Source organism: Panulirus ornatus, chromosome 49 (assembly GCF_036320965.1).
Source record: "Panulirus ornatus isolate Po-2019 chromosome 49, ASM3632096v1, whole genome shotgun sequence".
Lineage (NCBI taxonomy): Eukaryota > Metazoa > Arthropoda > Malacostraca > Decapoda > Palinuridae > Panulirus > Panulirus ornatus.
In genome coordinates this window covers 6220256-6241556 of record NC_092272.1, presented here as the reverse complement: position 1 = coordinate 6241556, position 21301 = coordinate 6220256, and the positions used below count along the sequence as shown (strand labels likewise).

Genomic DNA, 21301 nt, shown 5'->3' with positions numbered 1-21301 from the left:
ATCTCCGAAAAAATAAAGTGTCATGTTTGTTGGAGTAGAAATATGACGACAGTATAACAGAAAGGCTCTCCTGGTTGCATCCTCTGCCCTAGTGTTGATGGTTGATTTTGGTAAATGACAGACACAGGTTACCAGGTTTTGGTGACAAGGTATGATTACCAGTATTGGTAGTGCTGAAAGTCTGGTGCTGGTGGTGATACAGCAGCTGTACTGGAAAGCCGCTCATGATGTTGAAGATACAGCAGTGCAGGAAGTCCAATCGTTCTGTTGTTGTGGGAACACCAGAAGTACCAGTGGTTCATTCGTGTTACTGGAGCAGCAGCAGCAGCAGCAGCAGTACTGAAAAAAGGAAGTGTTATTCGTGTAGATGAAGTCACCGTATGAGTGAGGCAGGAGAGGTCCCGGTTGTGTTATTAGAAACGATTTTCAAGATACAATCGGTAGATTATTTTGTTTTCCCTTGTTCAAGAGGGACGCCAAGGACTGTGAAAAGATCCATTGTGGCCAGCCAGATGAGGGTTCGATGATTTGTCTCTATTTTTCAGGTCACCAGTGTTAGTCACTGGGACACATGACCTGTTGTTACAGCTAGCGAAGATGAGTTTGTTTTCTAAGTCTGGCAGCAGAAAAAAGAATTGTCATTATTGATAATCTTTAGTTTTAGTTAATGTGTGTCTTCGTTACTTCGGCCAGTCAGCACGCGACCCTGAGGTGGGTTCAGGGATTAGGGCAGTCGATGGCGAGGGGCACTATTATTCTAGGGAAGATTTTATATTCCAGAGATTTTCCTCCAAGGGGCATATCTGTTCGTCAACGTCCCACATACATGTGTGAGGACATGCCTCCAGAAGCCCGTACAGTGCTGGCCAGGTCGTTGTGGCACCACTGGTATTGTGAAGGGAAGGGTGATGAAGATAATGTAAACATTTCTTGCCTTAGCGGGACGTCAGTGTTGGTGGCCACGACTAATCTTTCCGTGCTCCTCTGTGTCCATCTGATGATGGATTGTCAAGGGTGGAGTCAGGCATATGGTGTCCTGTGGTGGCTGGAGGGTTGGTCCAGCTGGCGATGGTGTGTGTCAGGGGTTGACTTGAGCAGATGGAGTTCTGTGTGTACACTTAAGTAGGAAATTTACTTCAGATTAAGACTGACGGTAATTACTGAGTTTATGTTATCGTATCGACCAAAATGCTTCACATGGTTACAATGGTGTTTGTCCTGTCTTCCCGGTATATTCATCCGTCCATCCCTCTACCTGTCCGCCCGTTCGTCTGTCTGTGTCTGTCCTTGTACCCGTCCCTCCCTCAGTCTATCCACACCGTCATCGTAACCTTAAACAGGACTCGTGGACCAACATCAGATCTGGCTCTCAACTCTGTGTATGGAGTGGAGGACTCTTTGTTAACCCGTAGGGTGAAAGGATCAAGGGTCACAGTGATAGCGAAGTCCCTGTGCGATTTTCCATGTCCAATCCAGTCTGTTTTTTTTTGGCTTGACAGACGTTACAGTAAAATTCCCACAGTTGTTTACATATGTGTGTATTTCTGGTGCCTCCCCCATAGGGACGGTCTTTCACTTTGCCGAGGATGAAGCTGTTCATGACCATAATGTTGCAGTAAGGTGGACATGATGCTGATGTCCCAGGTGGGTGCCAATTAGTATGACGTGTGTGTGTGTGTGTGTGTGTGTGTGTGTGTGTGTGTGTGTGTGTATGTATGTATGTATGTATGTGTGAGCTCAGGTGTTCTCCTGCCGCTGGCTGTCAGGGTGATGGAACGCCTCCTTGAGTCTGTCCTCCCACGCAGTCCCCCGTACCGATACCACCGTCGACGCCCTACCAAGCTTATCGTCAACATCTGCGACAGATATTCAGTGGTACAGCAGTTCCTCGTGTCGGGCAGTTCACTTCGACACAGACTAAATCGGTGCATCAGGTTCTGTGGACTATAATGGAATTCCCTCCTCATATATACATCCATTCCAGTACTCTAGTTGGTCGTTCAACTTTGTCGTAGATCTTAAGGTCTGGACTGCAGATATAGGCTTCGCTTGTTATGAATATACACAGATGTCAGCTGTGTCAATCCAGCTGCTGTTGCTGTTGGTTTCTTGGCCGCTGCCCTCTCGTGCCATATCAAGAGAAAAAAAACAGGCATGTTTAGTATTCTCAGGGCCTGTGAAGTTGACAGGTCCTTGAAGGGTGCCATTCTCCTTCCCTCGTTGATAGGTTATATACACTGCTATACTCTTTGTTCCTGGTTGTGTGTTGTCCATGTTCGTTATTCGTCTCTGGTATCAGCCTTTGCCTTCTCGAGCGTCGATGGGTCTTCTGCCTTCAGACTGGATGGGTTTTATTCCTTCAGAGTAAACGGGCCTTCTTACTTCAAAAGACTGGAAGGGGCCCTCTGTCATCTCGAGAGTGGACGGGCTGTCTTTCTCGCCGAAAGAGGACGAGTGTTGGTGCTAGTCATCCTCATCTTTGTGTCCATCCCAGTCTCTATTCTCACATGTTGTGGATCGTATGTGTTTTTTTTTGTTTTTGCCTGTCACCCTCTCCTGTAACCTCAAGTGTTAGGTGCTCCGTGATTGCTTCGTTGTTTTGTGCCATTAAATCTTGCCCACCACAATCAGCCGCGCTCATAATTCCGGGTCCTCCGCCCCTGTTTCATCTTCAGCCTTACCATGTACGGTTCTTCCGTGATCACTCCTGCCTGCTTCCATTTGCCTTTTAAGCTCTGATTTCTTCAGTCTCAAGTCTCCTAATATCGCCATTCCTTCGCGGTTATCAGTTTATCTTATGTAGTTTCTTCGTGACTTCTCATTTTACGGATATGATGCATCCTTCGTAGGATTTTTCTCGGGTTTTACCTTACGTCAGCGATCATGTCGGAGCGAAGGGGACTCCAAGAAGGCGTCAAGGTGTTAGTCTGTGTCGGCGACGGCTGGCGGTACGTGCTCATGCCGACGCCCACGGCTCTACGATGCGGCCGACACCCAGTTCTCCCGAGTCCTCGCCACACCGACGCCCTCTGACTCACCCTACTGGCAACTCACTCCTGGTCGGGGCCGCGAAGCCTCGAAACATTTAAGCTGCAGAAATATCTGAAGATACAATGGAGATGGTAATTATGTTTAGGTGTACTATGCCTGGTGCTCATCTCGCCACAACAACCGAGAGGACTTTAACTACTAATATTTCTCGTGTATCGAGAGACGAATTGCCACATAAACGTACCTCACATGTTGAACATTCACCGAACATGACGACCTTAACAAAACATCATGACTCGGGACACATAACAACCATGTCATACATCACGACCTTGACATTCAACCTGGTCTTCTCTTTTATGTTCCTCTGAGAACTAACAAGATCTGTCTTAATCCTCTTGACAGTACCAGAGACCCACATCCACCATAGAATTGTGACGCCCTTCACAGCTTTAAGAGTCACATAGGGTAATAAGGATACGTAACAAGGAAATGAGACATTCGGGTTCGAACCGGCAATCACGTTACCAAACTGGGTTTCGAAACGGCATTCATATTTACTAGACGGGGTTCGAACCGGCATTTTCGCTTGCAAGACAGCGGCAAATGAAGTAATTTGGACCCCTGGCACGCACATCCTGGAACCTGGTGCCCACAACAAGCTAGCAGCGATAAGCACCATGTCTGTAGCGACGGTGGGGAGGAAGTATGCTCAAGACGACCTATCCAGCACTGCCAAACATGACGCTTCGAGTAGATCGTGGAACTTGAGACTCAGCACTGATTCTTCTGACGAGATGGAGGCAAGAGTAATGGAGATGATATTCTGAGAGAGAGAGAGAGAGAGAGAGAGAGAGAGAGAGAGAGAGAGAGAGAGAGAGAGAGAGAGGACCCTGTTTATGTGCCGTGACCACGCGTGGAGCCAAGCCTGGGTTATCAAGATCATATTCAACACGACTTGCCTACCTATCCTCCACCCAGCACCTGACGGGGAAACACCAACGCCCTTTGAGGACGTTGCCAGACCACTGCTGGGGAGGTCGAACTCTGCGTTGGTTCTTAAGTCACTGCTGCTCATCTTTGCAATATTTGTTGCGTTTGATCTTGAATCCCATTCAGGATAGTAAGAAATGCCATTACTGGTATTGACTTAAAATTTTATGTTGATTTTATTTTATTCTTAAAGATACACCACGGTATTTACATGAAGTAGGGATAACATCAGCTTTAAGACTGAACGTTATTTATATAAAAAAAAAAGTTCCACATGGTATTTGAAGCCCTTTATCAGCCTTTGAACTTCTCATGTATACTTAACCAATACCATAACGAGATACGCAATCATGCAAAAAGACGGTCCTTGTTGAAATTCCTGTTAAATATTGTTAAATATTTCTTTGATATTGTCATCACTGTAAATTTCATAAAGCCTGTATTGGACTTCATATCATTGTAGAAACGAAAGCTTTTTAACATGTTAATATTGGTGATAAGATTATGACACGTTTGATTTTCGTTTTTTCCAATGATAATGATAATGATTATTATTAGTGAGAACAGTCAGCATCTTATTTATGATAACATGCTATATGAAAAACAGTGGAATGCCCATTGATCATTGATGCTACCATTGTTAATTATTAATCCGTCTCCGTCATTTAGCTAAAACACAGAGTATATTAAGTATATTAAAGCACTGTAAACAGTTGCTGGTCATCTGATGTCCACTCTTTCACTGGAAATACCTCTGGGACCCGAAACGAAAACAACTGCTGCCCTGCTCGTTAAGCGAGGAGCAATAAATGAATCCTACATCTTACGGGATATCTGATTGAGTTGGCAGCAAGGCATAAATAAACCAACGCGGATGTTTGACCGGTGTCGCCCGTATCGGCGGTAATCATCTTGCTCAAGATTTACTATGCTTTCATGGAACTCCAACTGACTTATTGCTTAGAGGTTTGTTTTCTCCTGTGCATCAGCCGGATATGTTCAAGTTTTGCACTATAAGTAGAATTATTCTCTTGTAATGTATTTTGCATTAATTTTGTGTTTGATCACCTTATTGTACTGTACGGGTAAGGAAATTTACATTGTGTGTGTGTGTGTGTGCATTCTTACATGTAATTTTTTGTATTTCTATCAGAAAAACGTACTCATCATGATAACTGCAGCAACTTTCCTTATATTGAATAAATCAGTTAAAGTGTAAACAAAGTGAAATAAAAAAGGGAAGGACTTTTGAGATACGGTTTTTAAATGGGGTTCAAAATTGAACTCAGGTGACGTTATATAACCCAGAACAGCCTCCCAGACCCTAACTTTGCCTCTCTCACCGTAACCTATCGAGGAGGAGGCTCCATCCCTAAATTCCCCAGAACAGGAAGCTCATGAAAATGTCATTTACCCTGTGTTCACACAACGGTTATTTAACTTTAGCAAAAGCTCGAAAACAGTCCGTTAAACAGTAGCTGTAGGGAAGAGGAGAGAAAAACTTACCTAACTTGTACGATTGTTTGATGAGCATCTTTTACAGCACAACCTGTATAATTTACTGTCATTAAATGTTCGAAGAACATGGTGGGCACTGACTTGTTTGCTTCATTAAACTACGTGATGAGAGAAACGCTCGTCTCTCATCGTCACAATCACGAATGACTGCGGATAAATCGGAAATGTTGAACGAGCTGCATGGGTACTAACTAGCAGTCTGCCCGGGAATCGTTCAATATCCTGAAAAGTGTGCATGAATTGGTTAAGGTCTCGGGCATGCACAGAAGATGGCTTTTCATTTCATATATGTATAAAATTAGTTTTACGTATGAACATGCTTGAAAGTAATCGTAAACTTCAACAGAATTTTAATAAAAGTATAGTGAAATCTTGAGAAATAATGAGACAATAGCGATAGACTTTACAAAAGATAATTGATTCGGTTTGAATTATCGTCTCGATATAATGCTTGAGCGAAGTATGGTCACGGCCGAGAGCTTTTTCGACAGCTCGACGATCGTGGCGACTGAGGTGTGTTGTGGTGGTGTTATTGTGCTGAAATAGAGTTTACCTAAAGTTAATATCTCTTCTTAGATGAAAAAGGTAATATGCAGTGAATACATGTACGTTTTTAGTCCCTAATCGTACAAAATGTCTTCCAAAGAGCCGGGTCCAATTATCTGGTGGTTTAATCATTTGGGTTGAAAATAACTTGGTTCTTCCGTGCCGAGTTCCATGTATATGCGGCATCTTCATATTTCTTCTTTACTAGTTGAATGGAAGCGGAGACATTGTAATCAAGTTAACGGTCCCTTCATTAACACTTGCTTGTCGACAATTTTCTTGGTAGCCAATATCCCTGTTTACATGATCATGCTAGAGCTGTGGGCTCATGCTATGGTTCCACAAATCTGGTCACCAGGTGGTCATAGTTTGACGATTTTCGTGTCCTTCCTCGCCTTGGGTTGGCCAAGAGTTTTCACATCAGTATTTTAACATCTGATGAAGCTACGTTATACTAAAGTTGTGAACCTGTTCTTTAGCCTCAGGAGACCAGTTCAGCGTAAGTTTATGGTTCAACGATCTTTATGCCTTTCCTGGGCTCTGGTTGGTCGGGAAGTTTCCGATTATTATCTTTGTAGTCGATAACCTCATTCCCACTTAAGTTGTTGGATGGTATATAAACAGTGGAGGAGGTATTTGACGAAGCACAGTTAACCATGGACCAAATTATTTCGTTTTATTTGACATGCTTTTTTTTTTTTTCCTACACACTCCGTCAAGTTTAAAACACATGCATTGTGGAGTATATCTTTTTAGTGGGGTTGTTTCACACTTTTGAATGTATCAAAAAAGATTACAGTACATGTTTGCGAAGATTGGATGAACAATTAATTCTTTAACTTACGAAAAAGAAATCAGTTGCGTCTACGCAAATTTTGGTTTGATCTGATTTTAGCATTTTGTAAAGTTGAAAATTCATGTATGTAGTTAGAAAAACAAAGCAGTAATATATGGCTTGTCTCTTCATATCTGATATTGAACTTCAGCATTGTTACTGGTACATTGATATGACTGAAACATGTAACTCAAACTACCACTTCAGGTGCACGTAGTGCCGTCATTATGTTATGTATCGGAACTTGAATTTCCTTCAAGAGAAATTGTGTTGGTGTCGAATTTTGTGACCTCATCAGTTTTGTAGTTGAGTGAGTTTTGGTGTTCCGTGGGAATGCAGCCAAGTTTAGGGAAACGAGTTTCAATAGAATCAAGAACTACTCCAATGTAATTTCGAGGCATTCCACATCCTTCACGATCCGTAACCAGGTACTCTGCTAATTGGGGAAAAATAAACGGCTTTCGCCACTCAAAGGTAAGTTATAAATGGGTGGAATTATTGAACTTTATCTTCATTATGTTTTTGTGCATACGCACGTCCATTGAATGCATTTTATTAACCTTTTAAATGGACCAAGTTGAACAGTTTCTTTAAAGTGAAAGTAAACAGGTGGTTCGTTATGTGTGATCAGTTACCGTGACGCCGCAGCCGCCCGCCGCCTGGGGCAGTTCTACTCTTGTTGCTTACCTTCATACATTCATCCTGCTTTGCTAACTTACTGGATTGCGTTTTGCGTGATAATCAAGTTGGAGGAGATCCTCGTGTTATTTACTATATACATATTTACTTGAAAGGTTTTGTGGATCTCCATGTTCAGTGAATACCTGAGATGTTATGGTAAAGTCTTTCGCATGTTTGGCCTCCTTTGTCTCTGGCATTTGATAGTTTCTTAGAACACTGGTAAGAAAACCTGAATTCCAGGCAGATGTGTAAAGGAAGGCTCCTTTGATGACCCCACCCCCCAAAAAAGAAGTGGAAAAGCGAATTCGTTTAATGTGTCTGAACAAAGGGAGAAAGTATTCATTTGTATGCCGCTGGGCTCGTTGTTGTTCGTGATGTGCAAATGACTTGTCAAGAGGACTTGAATCACACTGTATATGAGTGGATTATGGTGATTGATGAGATAGATAAAGTCTATTTGACATTACGACACTCTACAAGGAGACCTGGACAGGTTCCAACATTGTGAGTTGCAAGACTAATGAAATTCATTTCAAACAAATGTAACATATTGAAGAAGGATGTGGAGACACTAGATAAGGCTTTGACCATCATCTTTCATAGAGGAAATTGCAGGGCTTGCCCATGAATAGAACATAGGAGGTGACCCAGTGGCCAGGTTTTTTCGAGAGAACCACATGAGAAGTGTTGTCGAGGAGGCAAAACTGTCTTCAAGTTATCTGGACAAGGTGATACTCAAAATTATAATTATAGTACATTCATTTTTAGACCACAAAGTATGCGTCATTTTCTTGACCATTTGAGGAGGCATATTGTTTGTATACTTCAACGGCGGACGACATTTAATTTTGTCATCAAGAGTTAAGCTGCAGAGAGAGCAGGACAAGGAGGTAAACAGCTACAATTCTTAATATACTCTGTGGAATCAGTGCATTGAAACGGCTAAATCGCTAGATTAGATGGTTCAAGAAGTAACTAATTAAGGAAGTCGGGAAAGTTGCCGAGACCAAGCAGCCTCGTTCACCCTCACGCGCATCAAACTTTCTACACTGAAATGCCAGCCAGGTGTCACGACCACTTTTTTTTTATTTCTCAAGCTGTTGTGGGATGGGAGAGAGTGGTGGCTGAGTGATACGGAGGGGCAGGGATTGTTTAATATACTTGGTATGTGGTTGGGAGTGTAGTTTCAATAAGTGAAGGAAATGCTGCATGTAATTGGCGAAGTGGGGCAGGTTTAGGGCAAGAGGCAGTCTCTGTGTTGAGATTGGTTTGTAGAGGTAGGGTTTGCTGAACACAGTAGGTGATGCAGAGATATTGAAGGTAATAGCTGTTGAGTCGTTAGAAAGGGTTCAACGGTACTTAAAAGTTATAGGAATTCGTTACGCACTGCGATGGTTATTGTAAAGTTTGCAAAATATTTTGCTAGTCCAGCTATGAACGTAACATAAACTTAGGTATTTTGTTAAACCTTATGGGGTCATTTGATGGTCATTTAAACATCTACCTCCACATCCCCCCCTTCGATTCTTTCATCTCGGACTTTTGGTGTTTTATTCCGTAATTAGCGATATCTTTGTGGCATAATATATATATATATATATATATATATATATATATATATATATATATATATATATATATATATATATATATATATACATACCAAGACTCCCTCTGGTACCATAAGTTTGCGAGTAGGGTGGGATTTGGATGGTTGGATGGAAGCCCTCCAAAACACTCGTGACAATTTCCAAGTTTTTGCTACCAGTTTCGTCGGTCAGAGCTGCCCGCCAGATGGCCAGCTTCTTCACCCATTGTTTAGATCACCTACCTTTTTTTCCCCGCAGTTTTGAGGAAATGAAAGTATTTTGCTATTTCCTCCCGGCTTCCATCTGTCTGTCTGTATACAACGTGCCCTTTCACTGACATTCTTCATCTCTCATCAATAATTCATTTGTCATGCATTTGTTTTCTTAGAGAGGGTGTACTCCAGGGTTTCAGAATTATGATTTGTATAGTTTCAAGTAATACAGAGGAACAAATTATGGCAGTAAGAATAATTCTGTTGTGCCTGACTGACTTTGGACCTTATTAGTTTGTAGTTATTGACTCTTAGTATGTAACTTTACTATTGTAAGTTTGCTATTCTTTTTTTCCTACAAGCCAACTACTATTTGACTAAACAACTGATATGTAGGTAGTATCATGTCTTCACGAAAAGACATGTTTATTAATGTATTTTTGAAATGATCTTCGTTCTGAAGTTTGACGTACGACAAAGCACAATAATATCCTGAACGTTAATGATTATATCGAGAATGTGTTGATATTTGACAGGTGTACCAAGTAGCGTACGTGATCGTGAAGAGCGCGGTGTCCCCTCGACCTGGGAACTGGGTGCTGGAGAGATCCGTAGACGGCCGTACCTTCCAGCCATGGCAGTACTACGCCCTCTCTGACGCCGAGTGTCTGTTGGCCTTCGGCGTGGGCGCCACCCCTGGCCGCCCAACTTACACCTCCGACACGCAGGTCATCTGCACCTCCTATTTCTCCCGGCTCAACCCCCTGGAAGGAGGCGAGGTATATATCTGTCTCACCTATCCACTAGATATATTGATTTGTGATCACAGAATACATACTGTAAGAATTAATACTGTAGGAATTAATGGCATGTTTCTGTACTATCTCATCTGCCTGATTCACCCAAAGTGCTTCAGTTGATTCAGAGTAAGGTGGCTGTGATTTTACCTATATATATATATATATATATATATATATATATATATATATATATATATATATATATATATATATTCAGTGCTGTTTAGATATATTGATAACTTGGTTCATTGTATCTTTAATACACAGTGAAAAAGTTTGTAGCACTTTATAAATGTAGGAAGTCCATGTTCTTATCAAAGTAGGAATGGGTTGAAGATGTGGATGAATGTCATTGCGGTTGCTAATCCATCCCATAGAGATTGAGAATTGAGTAATCACGATAGATAAGTGGTTTATATCCTGATATATGTACAGATACACACTTCCCTGGTGAATGGCCGGCCAGGGTTCGCTGTACCGACGGAGGCGTTACTGAAGTTTACGGAAGCTCGTTACGTCCGTCTTCGCCTGCAGAAGATACGAACTCTTCATGGCGACCTGCAGGGTCGCGGCCGCTCCTCACAGTCTGATCCCTCCGTCACCAAGTTAGTTCGCAAGTGTGAAAATGTATGCTATGATGGCTGGTTGTTTAGGCTGGACTTAATCGACTGTGGGAGTCAGTAAGACCTTCAAGTCACTATAACTAATCGAAAATCTTGACCACCCTCAGGTCTCTCTCTCTCTCTCTCTCTCTCTCTCTCTCTCTCTCTCTCTCTCTCTCTCTCTCTCTCTCTCTGATCCTTGGTGTAATGTGACATACTTAATGTATTGTTATGATTTAATGTCGACTATACAGTCTGTGCATGCTGAGAATCCTGATTTGACTAATTCACGCGTAGTTTAAATTGATTTTTAAAGAATTTTGCAGTTCTTTTATTAGTTAGTGGAGTATATTATGAGAACATGGTCAGTAAATATGTGTTTTTCATGGTGTTTCAGGCGGTACTTCTACTCCATCAAAGACATCAGTATCGGTGGCCGCTGTGTATGCAACGGCCACGCTGATAACTGTGAGACAGGTGATCAAGAACAGGTAAGTCCTGACTCCATTATCGCTAATGTTAGAAATGTGTAGGATAACCATGCATGCTATTTGAAGCATGATGATACCCAGGCTGCATTAAACAGAAACATCGCAAGCAAAAGCATTTATATGAGCTTACCTTCAACTTTTTAGTAAGGCTGACCCAGAATTTTGCGAACATTGAAATTAAAAACTCATTTTAGGTTAACATTGTCAGTGTTAGGTAGACAGACCACCTGGCTTCTGTTTCTGCTGTATTTTCTCTTCCTGAACTCTTGGGCTCTTCCGTTTAGACTTTTTTCTTATCTTCCGATTTGTACTTCGGGACAAATATTCCTACCTCTAACAACAATTGATAGGGAAAAAGTAGAAATATGATTTTAGTTTGCTTTAGCACAGAACATTGAATACTGGTTATTTCATCATGGAATCATGATAAATTCGAAATTTAGATGCTGTACTGAAAATGTTTCAGGCTTGGGTAACAATTGATATTAGAGATATGTTTTTCATTTGATAAGTCAATTCTTCATCTTACTTTTTATATTTGATTTATACTCTTTTCGTTGTTGCATAATTTCTTTTGAATCCATTTGTGCTTAATGTGTCAATATCCAGTTTTCAATCACTGTTCCATACTGATATCTGGACCTTGATGCAGTTGGCGAGATGTTCCTGTGTGCACAATACATGTGGGGATAACTGTGACTCCTGCTGCCCACTATACAATCAGCAACCATGGCGAGCTGGTAACTTCAGTGATAGCGGTGTGTGCGAGAAGTGTCAGTGTTACGGTCACGCCGACTCCTGCAAGTTCGATGAAGAAGTAGCAAGGAAACATCTTTCTGTCAATACCAGGTAGGGACAAGCAGGGCTGTTATGTACACTTTTACCTAGTATTTTAAAGCTTCCTTCATAAGGTAATGGTTAGCATAATATGCTTCAGGTTAGTATCATCTGTAAACTTATATATATATATATATGTACGGACTAGAATAAATGCAAGTGCTTTATTTGGTGTTCCTTTGATTTGTGTAATAGGAGTTGTAAAGAAATATGGAATTTCAGGGGTGAATACGATGGTGGTGGTGTTTGTCAAGAATGTCTCCGTAATACTGAAGGTGTGAACTGTGATCGGTGTGAGTCTGGATACTACAGACCGCAGGTGAGAGCTAGTCCACAAGTTGTGTGGTGCTTTAGCACACTCGTATCACTTGGCGTAACATTGAAGATAAGGTACGATGTTCTGTGGAGCGGGCCTCAGTCCGTTTTCTGTCTTATAATGAGTCATAAGAGGGTTTTTCATTGTAGTGCTATGATAAGTCATAGCTTTGCCCTATTTCTAGTCAGTATCTTCTCTATTACTGTAATAATTCGCGGTCAGTTTTCTATGTTACGGACAGATATCACCATCATTTTCAATCCTTGATCTCATTTTCATACAGGGTGTGCCACCAGATGCACCCAGGCCATGTCTTCCATGTAACTGTTCTGGACCAGGAACTACAGAGAAATGTGTCCAAGATGACACCCAGCTCAACCTTGGCCTCTTTCCTGGAGCCTGCATTTGCAAAGAAGGATTTCATGTAAGTTTCCGACGTACAGATACGCTGTAAATAAAGTTCCTTCTGTACTGGATTTAGTTGGAGTACTAAGGATCTATATCACTCCTGTATGTACAAGTCTCATATGTGCCGTTGTTATATGTAAACTTCAGTTGATCAAGAATGGTAGCGATTATCATGAATACATCCTTTAATTCTGCATTTCGTACAACTAATATATATAAACACCTCCAAGAGTGGGAACCGAATTCGGGTTCCCTGTGTTACAGGCGGGAGCGTTACCAATAAACTGTGAACATCATTAATAAAATTTGGCTATTGACTGTTCGAATACTATTTACTCGAATACCCTTCGTCTCAAGTTGGTAGCACAGAGGTCCCGGGTTCGATCCTGGCTGATGGAGGTTTGTATGTTCTATTAAGGTGCGCGTTCATATGCACTTTGTTCTTATATATATATATATATACTTAGAAAAGCAAATGGATTTGTATGTAGCATTTATGGATCTGGAGAAGGCATATGATAGAGTTGATAGAGATGCTCTGTGGAAGGTATTAAGAATATATGGTGTGGGAGGCAAGTTGTTAGAAGCAGTGAAAAGTTTTTATCGAGGATGTAAGGCATGTGTACGTGTAGGAAGAGAGGAAAGTGATTGGTTCTCAGTGAATGTAGGTTTGCGGCAGGGGTGTGTGATGTCTCCATGGTTGTTTAATTTGTTTATGGATGGGGTTGTTAGGGAGGTAAATGCAAGAGTCTTGGAAAGAGGGGCAAGTATGAAGTCTGTTGGGGATGAGAGAGCTTGGGAAGTGAGTCAGTTGTTGTTCGCTGATGATACAGCGCTGGTGGCGGATTCATGTGAGAAACTGCAGAAGCTGGTGACGGAGTTTGGTAAAGTGTGTGGAAGAAGAAAGTTAAGAGTAAATGTGAATAAGAGCAAGGTTATTAGGTACAGTAGGGTTGAGGGTCAAGTCAATTGGGAGGTGAGTTTGAATGGAGAAAAACTGGAGGAAGTGAAGTGTTTTAGATATCTGGGAGTGGATCTGTCAGCGGATGGAACCATGGAAGCGGAAGTGGATCATAGGGTGGGGGAGGGGGCAAAAATTTTGGGAGCCTTGAAAAATGTGTGGAAGTCGAGAACATTATCCCGGAAAGCAAAAATGGGTATGTTTGAAGGAATAGTGGTTCCAACAATGTTGTATGGTTGCGAGGCGTGGGCTATGGATAGAGTTGTGCGCAGGAGGATGGATGTGCTGGAAATGAGATGTTTGAGGACAATGTGTGGTGTGAGGTGGTTTGATCGAGTAAGTAACGTAAGGGTAAGAGAGATGTGTGGAAATAAAAAGAGCGTGGTTGAGAGAGCAGAAGAGGGTGTTTTGAAGTGGTTTGGGCACATGGAGAGAATGAATGAGGAAAGATTGACCAAGAGGATATATGTGTCGGAGGTGGAGGGAACGAGGAGAAGAGGGAGACCAAATTGGAGGTGGAAAGATGGAGTGAAAAGGATTTTGTGTGATCGGGGCCTGAACATGCAGGAGGGTGAAAGGAGGGCAAGGAATAGAGTGAATTGGAGCGATGTGGTATACAGGGGTTGACGTGCTGTCAGTGGATTGAATCAAGGCATGTGAAGCGTCCGGGGTAAACCATGGAAAGCTGTGTAGGTATGTATATTTGCGTGTGTGGACGTATGTATATACATGTGTATGGGGGGGGGGGTTGGGCCATTTCTTTCGTCTGTTTCCTTGCGCTACCTCGCAAACGCGGGAGACAGCGACGAGGTATAAAAAAAAAAAAAAAAAAAAAAATATATATATATATATATATATATATATATATATATATATATATATATATTATATATTATATATATATATATATATATATATATATATATATATATATATATATATATATATATATATATATATATATATATATATATATATATATATATATATATATATGTGTGTGTGTGTGTGTATTACAGGAGTTTTGGTTAGGTTTCCTCGTACTGCAGACATTGAAGTAACCTTTCATACTCGTAGCATTAAGGTTGCAGTTCTCTCTATTTCTTATTTCATTGAATGTTTTGCTAATGGTTCAGCACTCGTTTTGTGAATATATTTTATGTTTATATTTGCTTTGTTTTTAATGACTTCCCATTGTCACTGTTTATGTATTTGTTTCATAGGTATACGAGATTATTTTCATTGATTATCATTAATCATTGTTGGTTTTCAGTTACTGTAATAACATACTTTTGTTGTTTATGACTTTAGAGCATTGATATCATGGCTTTGTATCTTTATATAATACATGTAGTACTTTATTTTAATGATAGACATTGTTTTGAGACATTGTTTTGAGGAAAAGGAAGGGTGGTGGTAAACATGTGGAAGAGTATGAACTAATAATCTCTGTGTTATATTGGCTGAGATTGAAATTGAAAATGGTTAGATTTAGTGTGTTAGTGGAAAGGTCTTTTTGTTCAACTCCTCGTCTTTTTCGGTATACTATATATCGATTTAACATCTTGTACACTCTGTATCACTGAAATAGCTGTCTGCTCTCAGAGAATTGAGTAGCTGTCTGCTCTCAGAGAATTGAGTATTTGCAGGTCTTGAATAGATATCTTCTTAAAGTAGGCGTTCAGTCTGTATGGAGTACTGCTTACATATGTTGGTGAGCCCTTCTTCATCTACCGTCTCTGGTGGGTTCATTCAAACGACCATAGAGTAACCATGCTTATGTATTTACTAATCTGTTGTGTACCATACTTCTTACATGGCCATACCATCTTGAAAGCTTTCATCCACTCACCTTTTTAAAGATATTCTACACACAATGTATGTTTTTCACCTTTTCAGTCTTTATACAATACGTTATGTAATCTATAAAATGAGTCGTGGAGTTTTGGCATAGTTACCCCTAAAACGTCACGTTCTCGTTGAAACATTTTAGGTCTGGTTTTCTTTGTAAACGGAAACGTGACATGATTACTTCTGTGTGAAAATCATAAGTAGTGAGAAGAATATAGATAAAGAATCTTATTTACTAAAGTAGATTTAGGCAGCATGGTTTAGTGAGCAGATAGGAATTTTTCAGGTAGTTTGGCATGTGTTCAGTGGAATTTAGATGCTGATGTGAATTTTTCGTTTTCTGGCGGTGACGTCACAGCAATGGAGGGAGATTAGACTTAAAAGAAGTAATCTTGCACAATTTGTAAGCTTGTAAGGTGCCAGAGTCTCAAACCATAGAAAAGTTGTTTAGGGATACAGAGTTGTGTGTTTAGGCACAGATTGGAAGGGTATTTAAGGTGAGTGTGATTGAATTAAAAGTGCAGATTAAGAATAAGGTAGTTGTAGAAAGGGAATACACTCAAGATTTTTTCCTTTGTGCAGGTTGTGAAAATAATGATAGGAATGTGATGCATGTAGCATTTATAGATTTAAAAACTTCGTCCGAGAGGATTGGACCTGCATCTGAGAAGCAGGGTCAATTTAAGAAGGAAAGAAGTCGTTCAGACCAGATATTTGCATTTTAGGAGGCTTTGGATTTTTTTTTAAAGAAAAAAAAAAATTATATGAAGCATATTGTTATTTAATGTCAGATGAATTTTGCAAGTTTGAACTGTGTTGTGGTTTCACATTGGTGCTTTTTTTGAGACTAGGTGTTAGTATGAGTAAGGCTTCAAATATAGATTTGGGTGTCTTGGTTGTCTAAGGCTACCATTATGTGAGGTGAGGTGATTACATTGTATATATGGCCAAGGGTGGAAAAGACTAGAAGCAACTAAAGTCATTGCATGTGTTGTTTTTATATTGAAAAGACTTGGAGACTTTGAATATGGGTTTAGGTATTTTAGGAATGATGATCAGTGAGATTGGAAAAAGCTAGAGAATTTAAATTTGATGTGTGAAATATTTTTGCCTGGTGGAGCACTTGTATCAGCTCATATATATGGTTTACCATGGTCCAAATAAGTCAGTAGAAAGACAGAAGAATTTAATAACTTATGTAGTATAGCAGAAATTAGGATAATGGATAAACTGGTTGACAAAAATGCACATTATACATTTTGATTTATATCAGGGACCCCGCTGTGATCGATGTGCCAAAGGTTATCGCCGCTACCCAATATGTGAAAGATGCCCCTGTGACCGTGCAGGCTCTCTCAATGAGGAGTGTGATGGGGAGTGTATCTGCAAGGTGAGTTGTACATCTTTATTTAAAGATGAGGAAATTATATATCGTGTTCATCATGCATGCACACTTCAATATACATTTATGTACTGACATGCCCACTGGCATGGTTTTACATCCGTGCTTTTGTGGTGTAATGATTTCCGTTATAACCCAGTAGTCTCATGGCTGGAAAAGCCATCCCAGCTTTTTATACTTCCTTTTAGGGTGAGTTGATAAATGGATACAATTTTTACTTTTTCGAAAGAAGGACCAGAGAAGGGAGCCAAGTGAGGATTTTCCCTCAAAGGCTCAGTTCTCTGTCCTTGATGGTACCTCACTAAAGTGGGAAATGGCGAAAGTATTATATATATATATATATATATATATATATATATATATATATATATATATATATATATATATATATATATATATTTTTTCAAACTATTCGCCATTTCCCGCATCAGCAAGGTAGCGTTAAGAACAGAGGACTTGGCCTCTGAGGGAACATCCTCACCTGGCCCCCTTCTCTGTCACTTCTTTTGGAAAATTAAAAAAAAAACGAGGGGAGGATTTCCAGCCCCCTGCTCCCTCCCCTTTTAGTCACCTTCTACGACACATAGGGAATACGTGGGAAGTATTCTTTCTCCCCAATCCCCAGGGATATATATATATATATATATATATATATATATATATATATATATATATATATATATATATATATATATTTGGCAGCGGATGGAATCATGGAAGCGGAAGTGAATCATGGGGTGGGAGAGGGGGCGAAAATTCTGGGAGCCTTGAAGAATGTGTGGAAGTCAAAAACATTATCTCGGAAAGCAAAAATGGGTATGTTTGAAGGAATAGTGGTTCCAACAATGTTGTATGGTTGCGAGGTGCGGGCTATATATATATATATATATATATATATATATATATATATATATATATATATATATTCATACATATTCGCCATTTCCCACGTTAGTGAGGTAGTGCTAAGAAGAGGACTGAGCCTTAGAGTGAATATCCTCCTTGGCCCCCTTCTCTTTTGGAAAATTAGAATAGAGAGGGAAGATTTCCAGCCCCCTGCTCCCTCCCCTTTTAGTCGCCTTTTACGACACTCGGGGAATACATGGGAAGTGTTCTTTCTTCCCTCTCCCCATATATATATATAAATGTGTGTGTGTCGCTAAGAGATGGTAGACAAAGATACGAGATGCTGCAACATGATTGCAGAACTCTTATCTCATATATGAACACACAGTGGCCACATTCAGCAGAACAGAAGCCCATTTCTGCAGAAACTCCTTGGAGCTGTCTCTTGATGTATAATTTGCAGCCTTTTTCCAGATTTTTTGTTAATTTCTTATCCGTGCCATATTGATTTATTTGCAGAAAAATGTAAGGGGTCCTCACTGTGATATGTGTGCCCCAGGGCACTTCCATTTGGATGCACGCAACCCTGTTGGCTGTACACCCTGCTTTTGTAATGATGTAACAGACTCCTGTAATGCTGCCAAACTTGCTGTCTACACTGTGAGTACATATTTAATGTTGGAATGTTTTTGCAGTTGCCATATGGATATTCCATTTTCTTATGTACACTGCAAAAAAATGCTTTTTACACTTTCTGGGTGACAAAAAATGACATAAGGAAGAAAGAGCTCGTGAAAATACCAACCTCTCAAAGTTAACAGGTGATCTTATAGAGACCTGTCATTCACAGCTGTAAAGATCGTTTTTGTGCTTTGTGTACATTGTAGATATTTTAAAGTTAAGTGTTTTCATCTTCTTCACGAGAATACCCATTTAGTATCCATGCCAGTAAAGTAGTATTGTAATCCAAGAATTTCTTTCATTTAGATTTAATGAATGCAATATGCAGTTGATAGACATATGAAAATAATTGATGTGCATAAATTATGGCCACAAAATGAGTTTGAAAATGTCTTTCACATGAAACTATGCTTATTTTTATTATCATAGTAAGAAATTGTACTTCATGGTTTCTTATGTTTTACAGGTATTACAGCGTGGTAACTGGCATGTGACAGATCTTATGAGGAGAAGGATTGTGGCTGCTTCTCAGGAAGGCAGTAATGTTGTGATTGCTCATGATGATATGGCAGCATATAATGCTTATTATTGGCTTGCTCCAGATGATTATCTTGGCAACAGGTACAATTCCACTACTTAAATGGATATATTTTAACCTGAAATTTGTTTCTTTTAATATTAATGATCTGTTGTAATAAGCCATAGAGATATAAGCCCCTGACATGTAAGGGAAAGATGCCATCGTGCTATGCAGAAAATCAGGCAGTGAACAGAATGGATGCCCTGTCTTCTTATGAGTGGTTTCCAAGAATGTGACAGTCATCACTTGATCTTAGTTGAATCCCTCATTTAGGAACTTTGGCTTGTTAAGAGTTAGAATTAATCTTGCCAAATGGTTGTTCACTTTTTTGAACTAGTAGATTAGCTGGCTCTGCAGTTGAACCAATTAAACCCTTTAGTTCATGTGTTGGGTGTGTAGAAACTTATTGCTAAGTACATAAGCCTATTTTTTTTGCCCCCTCTTGTTCTTCATTGATTATGGGTATACACATTAATTCTCTTGTGATGTTTAGAGTTCATCATACCATCATGATGGAAACTTAAGTATTAAAGCTTTAAAACTGGTGAGAATATAGTCAGTTTCAGTTAGTTTATAGCTGTGTCCATGAACACAGCTTTCCAGTTTTCACATACTGTTCAAACTGAAACCACTTTATTTTAAGCTTCCTTCTCCTCACCTTTTCATTCTATGTAGTCCTAGGCATCAGTCATTAGAAAGCTGTTGTGTCTTATTGTGCTTTAGTTACCTGTAAATCCCTCTTTTTTATTGCTTGGCCTAAGTAGTGATTGGTTTCATAATGAGATATAGGAAGCTTATGATGAAAAAGTTAAATACATATGTAAGAGGCAGAATTGAATACTACTGTGGTATTTGATCACCAGCAAAACAAGGTGAAACTGATAGATTGGAGAAAGTCCAGAAACACTCTACAAGCAAAATTTAGGGAATAAAACATGAACTATGATGAGGTTGAAAGAACTTGACATGTGTAGCCTAGAATGAAGAGGACAAGGGTGTATGATATTTTATAGATGGCAATAAAATGAAGGGAATAATGCATACTTAATCTAAAGATTTCACAAAAGAAAGAGATTTATTTTCTTAGAATTCTTCGGAGTATGATCTCAAAGCTCTAAACAGAAGTATTTGAGAACCCAACAAGAAATATGGGGAGACTCAGGTAAGATATTTTGTCTTAAGAAAATAAGAAATCTGAAAAGAACGTTTAAGAGATGATTGGACAAGTTGGGGTGAACTGGTCTGGAATTAGCCCAAGATAAACAGCCATGTATTGTATCTATCTTGTAAAATAACAACTTCTGGAGTGTTTTGAATGTGCTGGATTAGATATTTGTTGGTTTCCAAAATGTCTTACAGTATATGGACAAGGAGATGCTGTTCTAGACCCAGTTTAAAGGTATTCATCGGATTCAGTTTGACCACAAAATAAGGAGACAGGTTTGATAGAGAGGGTAAAATTGCAGGCAACAAAGCTATAGGAACTTGGTTACAAGGAAATATTATTAGCTAAAGACTTTGCCATTTACTACTTAATTCCTTGATAGATTTGATATTTATACCATTGAATAATTCATGTCAATAGATTTAACTACTAGAACAACTGGAAATTAGGCAAGAGAAGTCAAAGATGTGAAGAATGACAAGGACATTAAGGATTTTGAGAAATTAGTAGACAGAAAGAAAGTTAAAGGACAGGGACCTTTAAGTGCAAATGATTAATCAAGCACATACACTATAAAATATTTTTGTCATTGATTTACTGGATGTAATGTATATTTTTGTTGTAATTATAGATTCGAAATGCATTCTGAAATTTTTCCACAGAATCACATCATATGGGCAAACTTTGAAAATTAAGGTGTCATGGGTAAAACTCAGAGGAGATACATCAGGCCAACCTACTCGCTGCCCAGACGTCATCATTGAGGTGAGATACCTGAAATTTAGCTTTTGAAATATTGTGAGTTGAAAAATGTAAAATAAGGACATCCTATTTGTTACTGAATTACATTTCTCCCTGGGTTTGTTTGCATATGGCAGTGTGAAAGTACTTTTCTTGTTATAGGCACTACTTTCATGTTCACTTAAACATAGTGCTTTACATTAATTTGGGCATCTTTTGATGAATTAATGAAATATATAAAATATCCCATATGTA

At 39.6% G+C, this 21301-nt stretch overlaps 1 protein-coding gene across 1 annotated transcript in view; it reads left to right on the top strand.

Annotated features, from left to right (window-relative positions):
• LOC139764258 (laminin subunit alpha-1-like) overlaps nucleotides 1-21301 on the top strand; it is a gene marked incomplete at its 5' end in the record, with an annotated part of 177102 nt that overhangs the window by 81892 nt on the left and 73909 nt on the right. Inside the window, 10 exons of the mRNA XM_071690754.1 lie at nucleotides 9902-10144; nucleotides 10601-10770; nucleotides 11165-11258; nucleotides 11911-12107; nucleotides 12318-12414; nucleotides 12695-12835; nucleotides 16905-17021; nucleotides 18399-18539; nucleotides 19027-19181; nucleotides 20968-21070. Coding sequence (XP_071546855.1) covers nucleotides 9902-10144; nucleotides 10601-10770; nucleotides 11165-11258; nucleotides 11911-12107; nucleotides 12318-12414; nucleotides 12695-12835; nucleotides 16905-17021; nucleotides 18399-18539; nucleotides 19027-19181; nucleotides 20968-21070 — 1458 coding nt within the window. The remainder of the gene's footprint in view (nucleotides 1-9901; nucleotides 10145-10600; nucleotides 10771-11164; nucleotides 11259-11910; nucleotides 12108-12317; nucleotides 12415-12694; nucleotides 12836-16904; nucleotides 17022-18398; nucleotides 18540-19026; nucleotides 19182-20967; nucleotides 21071-21301) is intronic.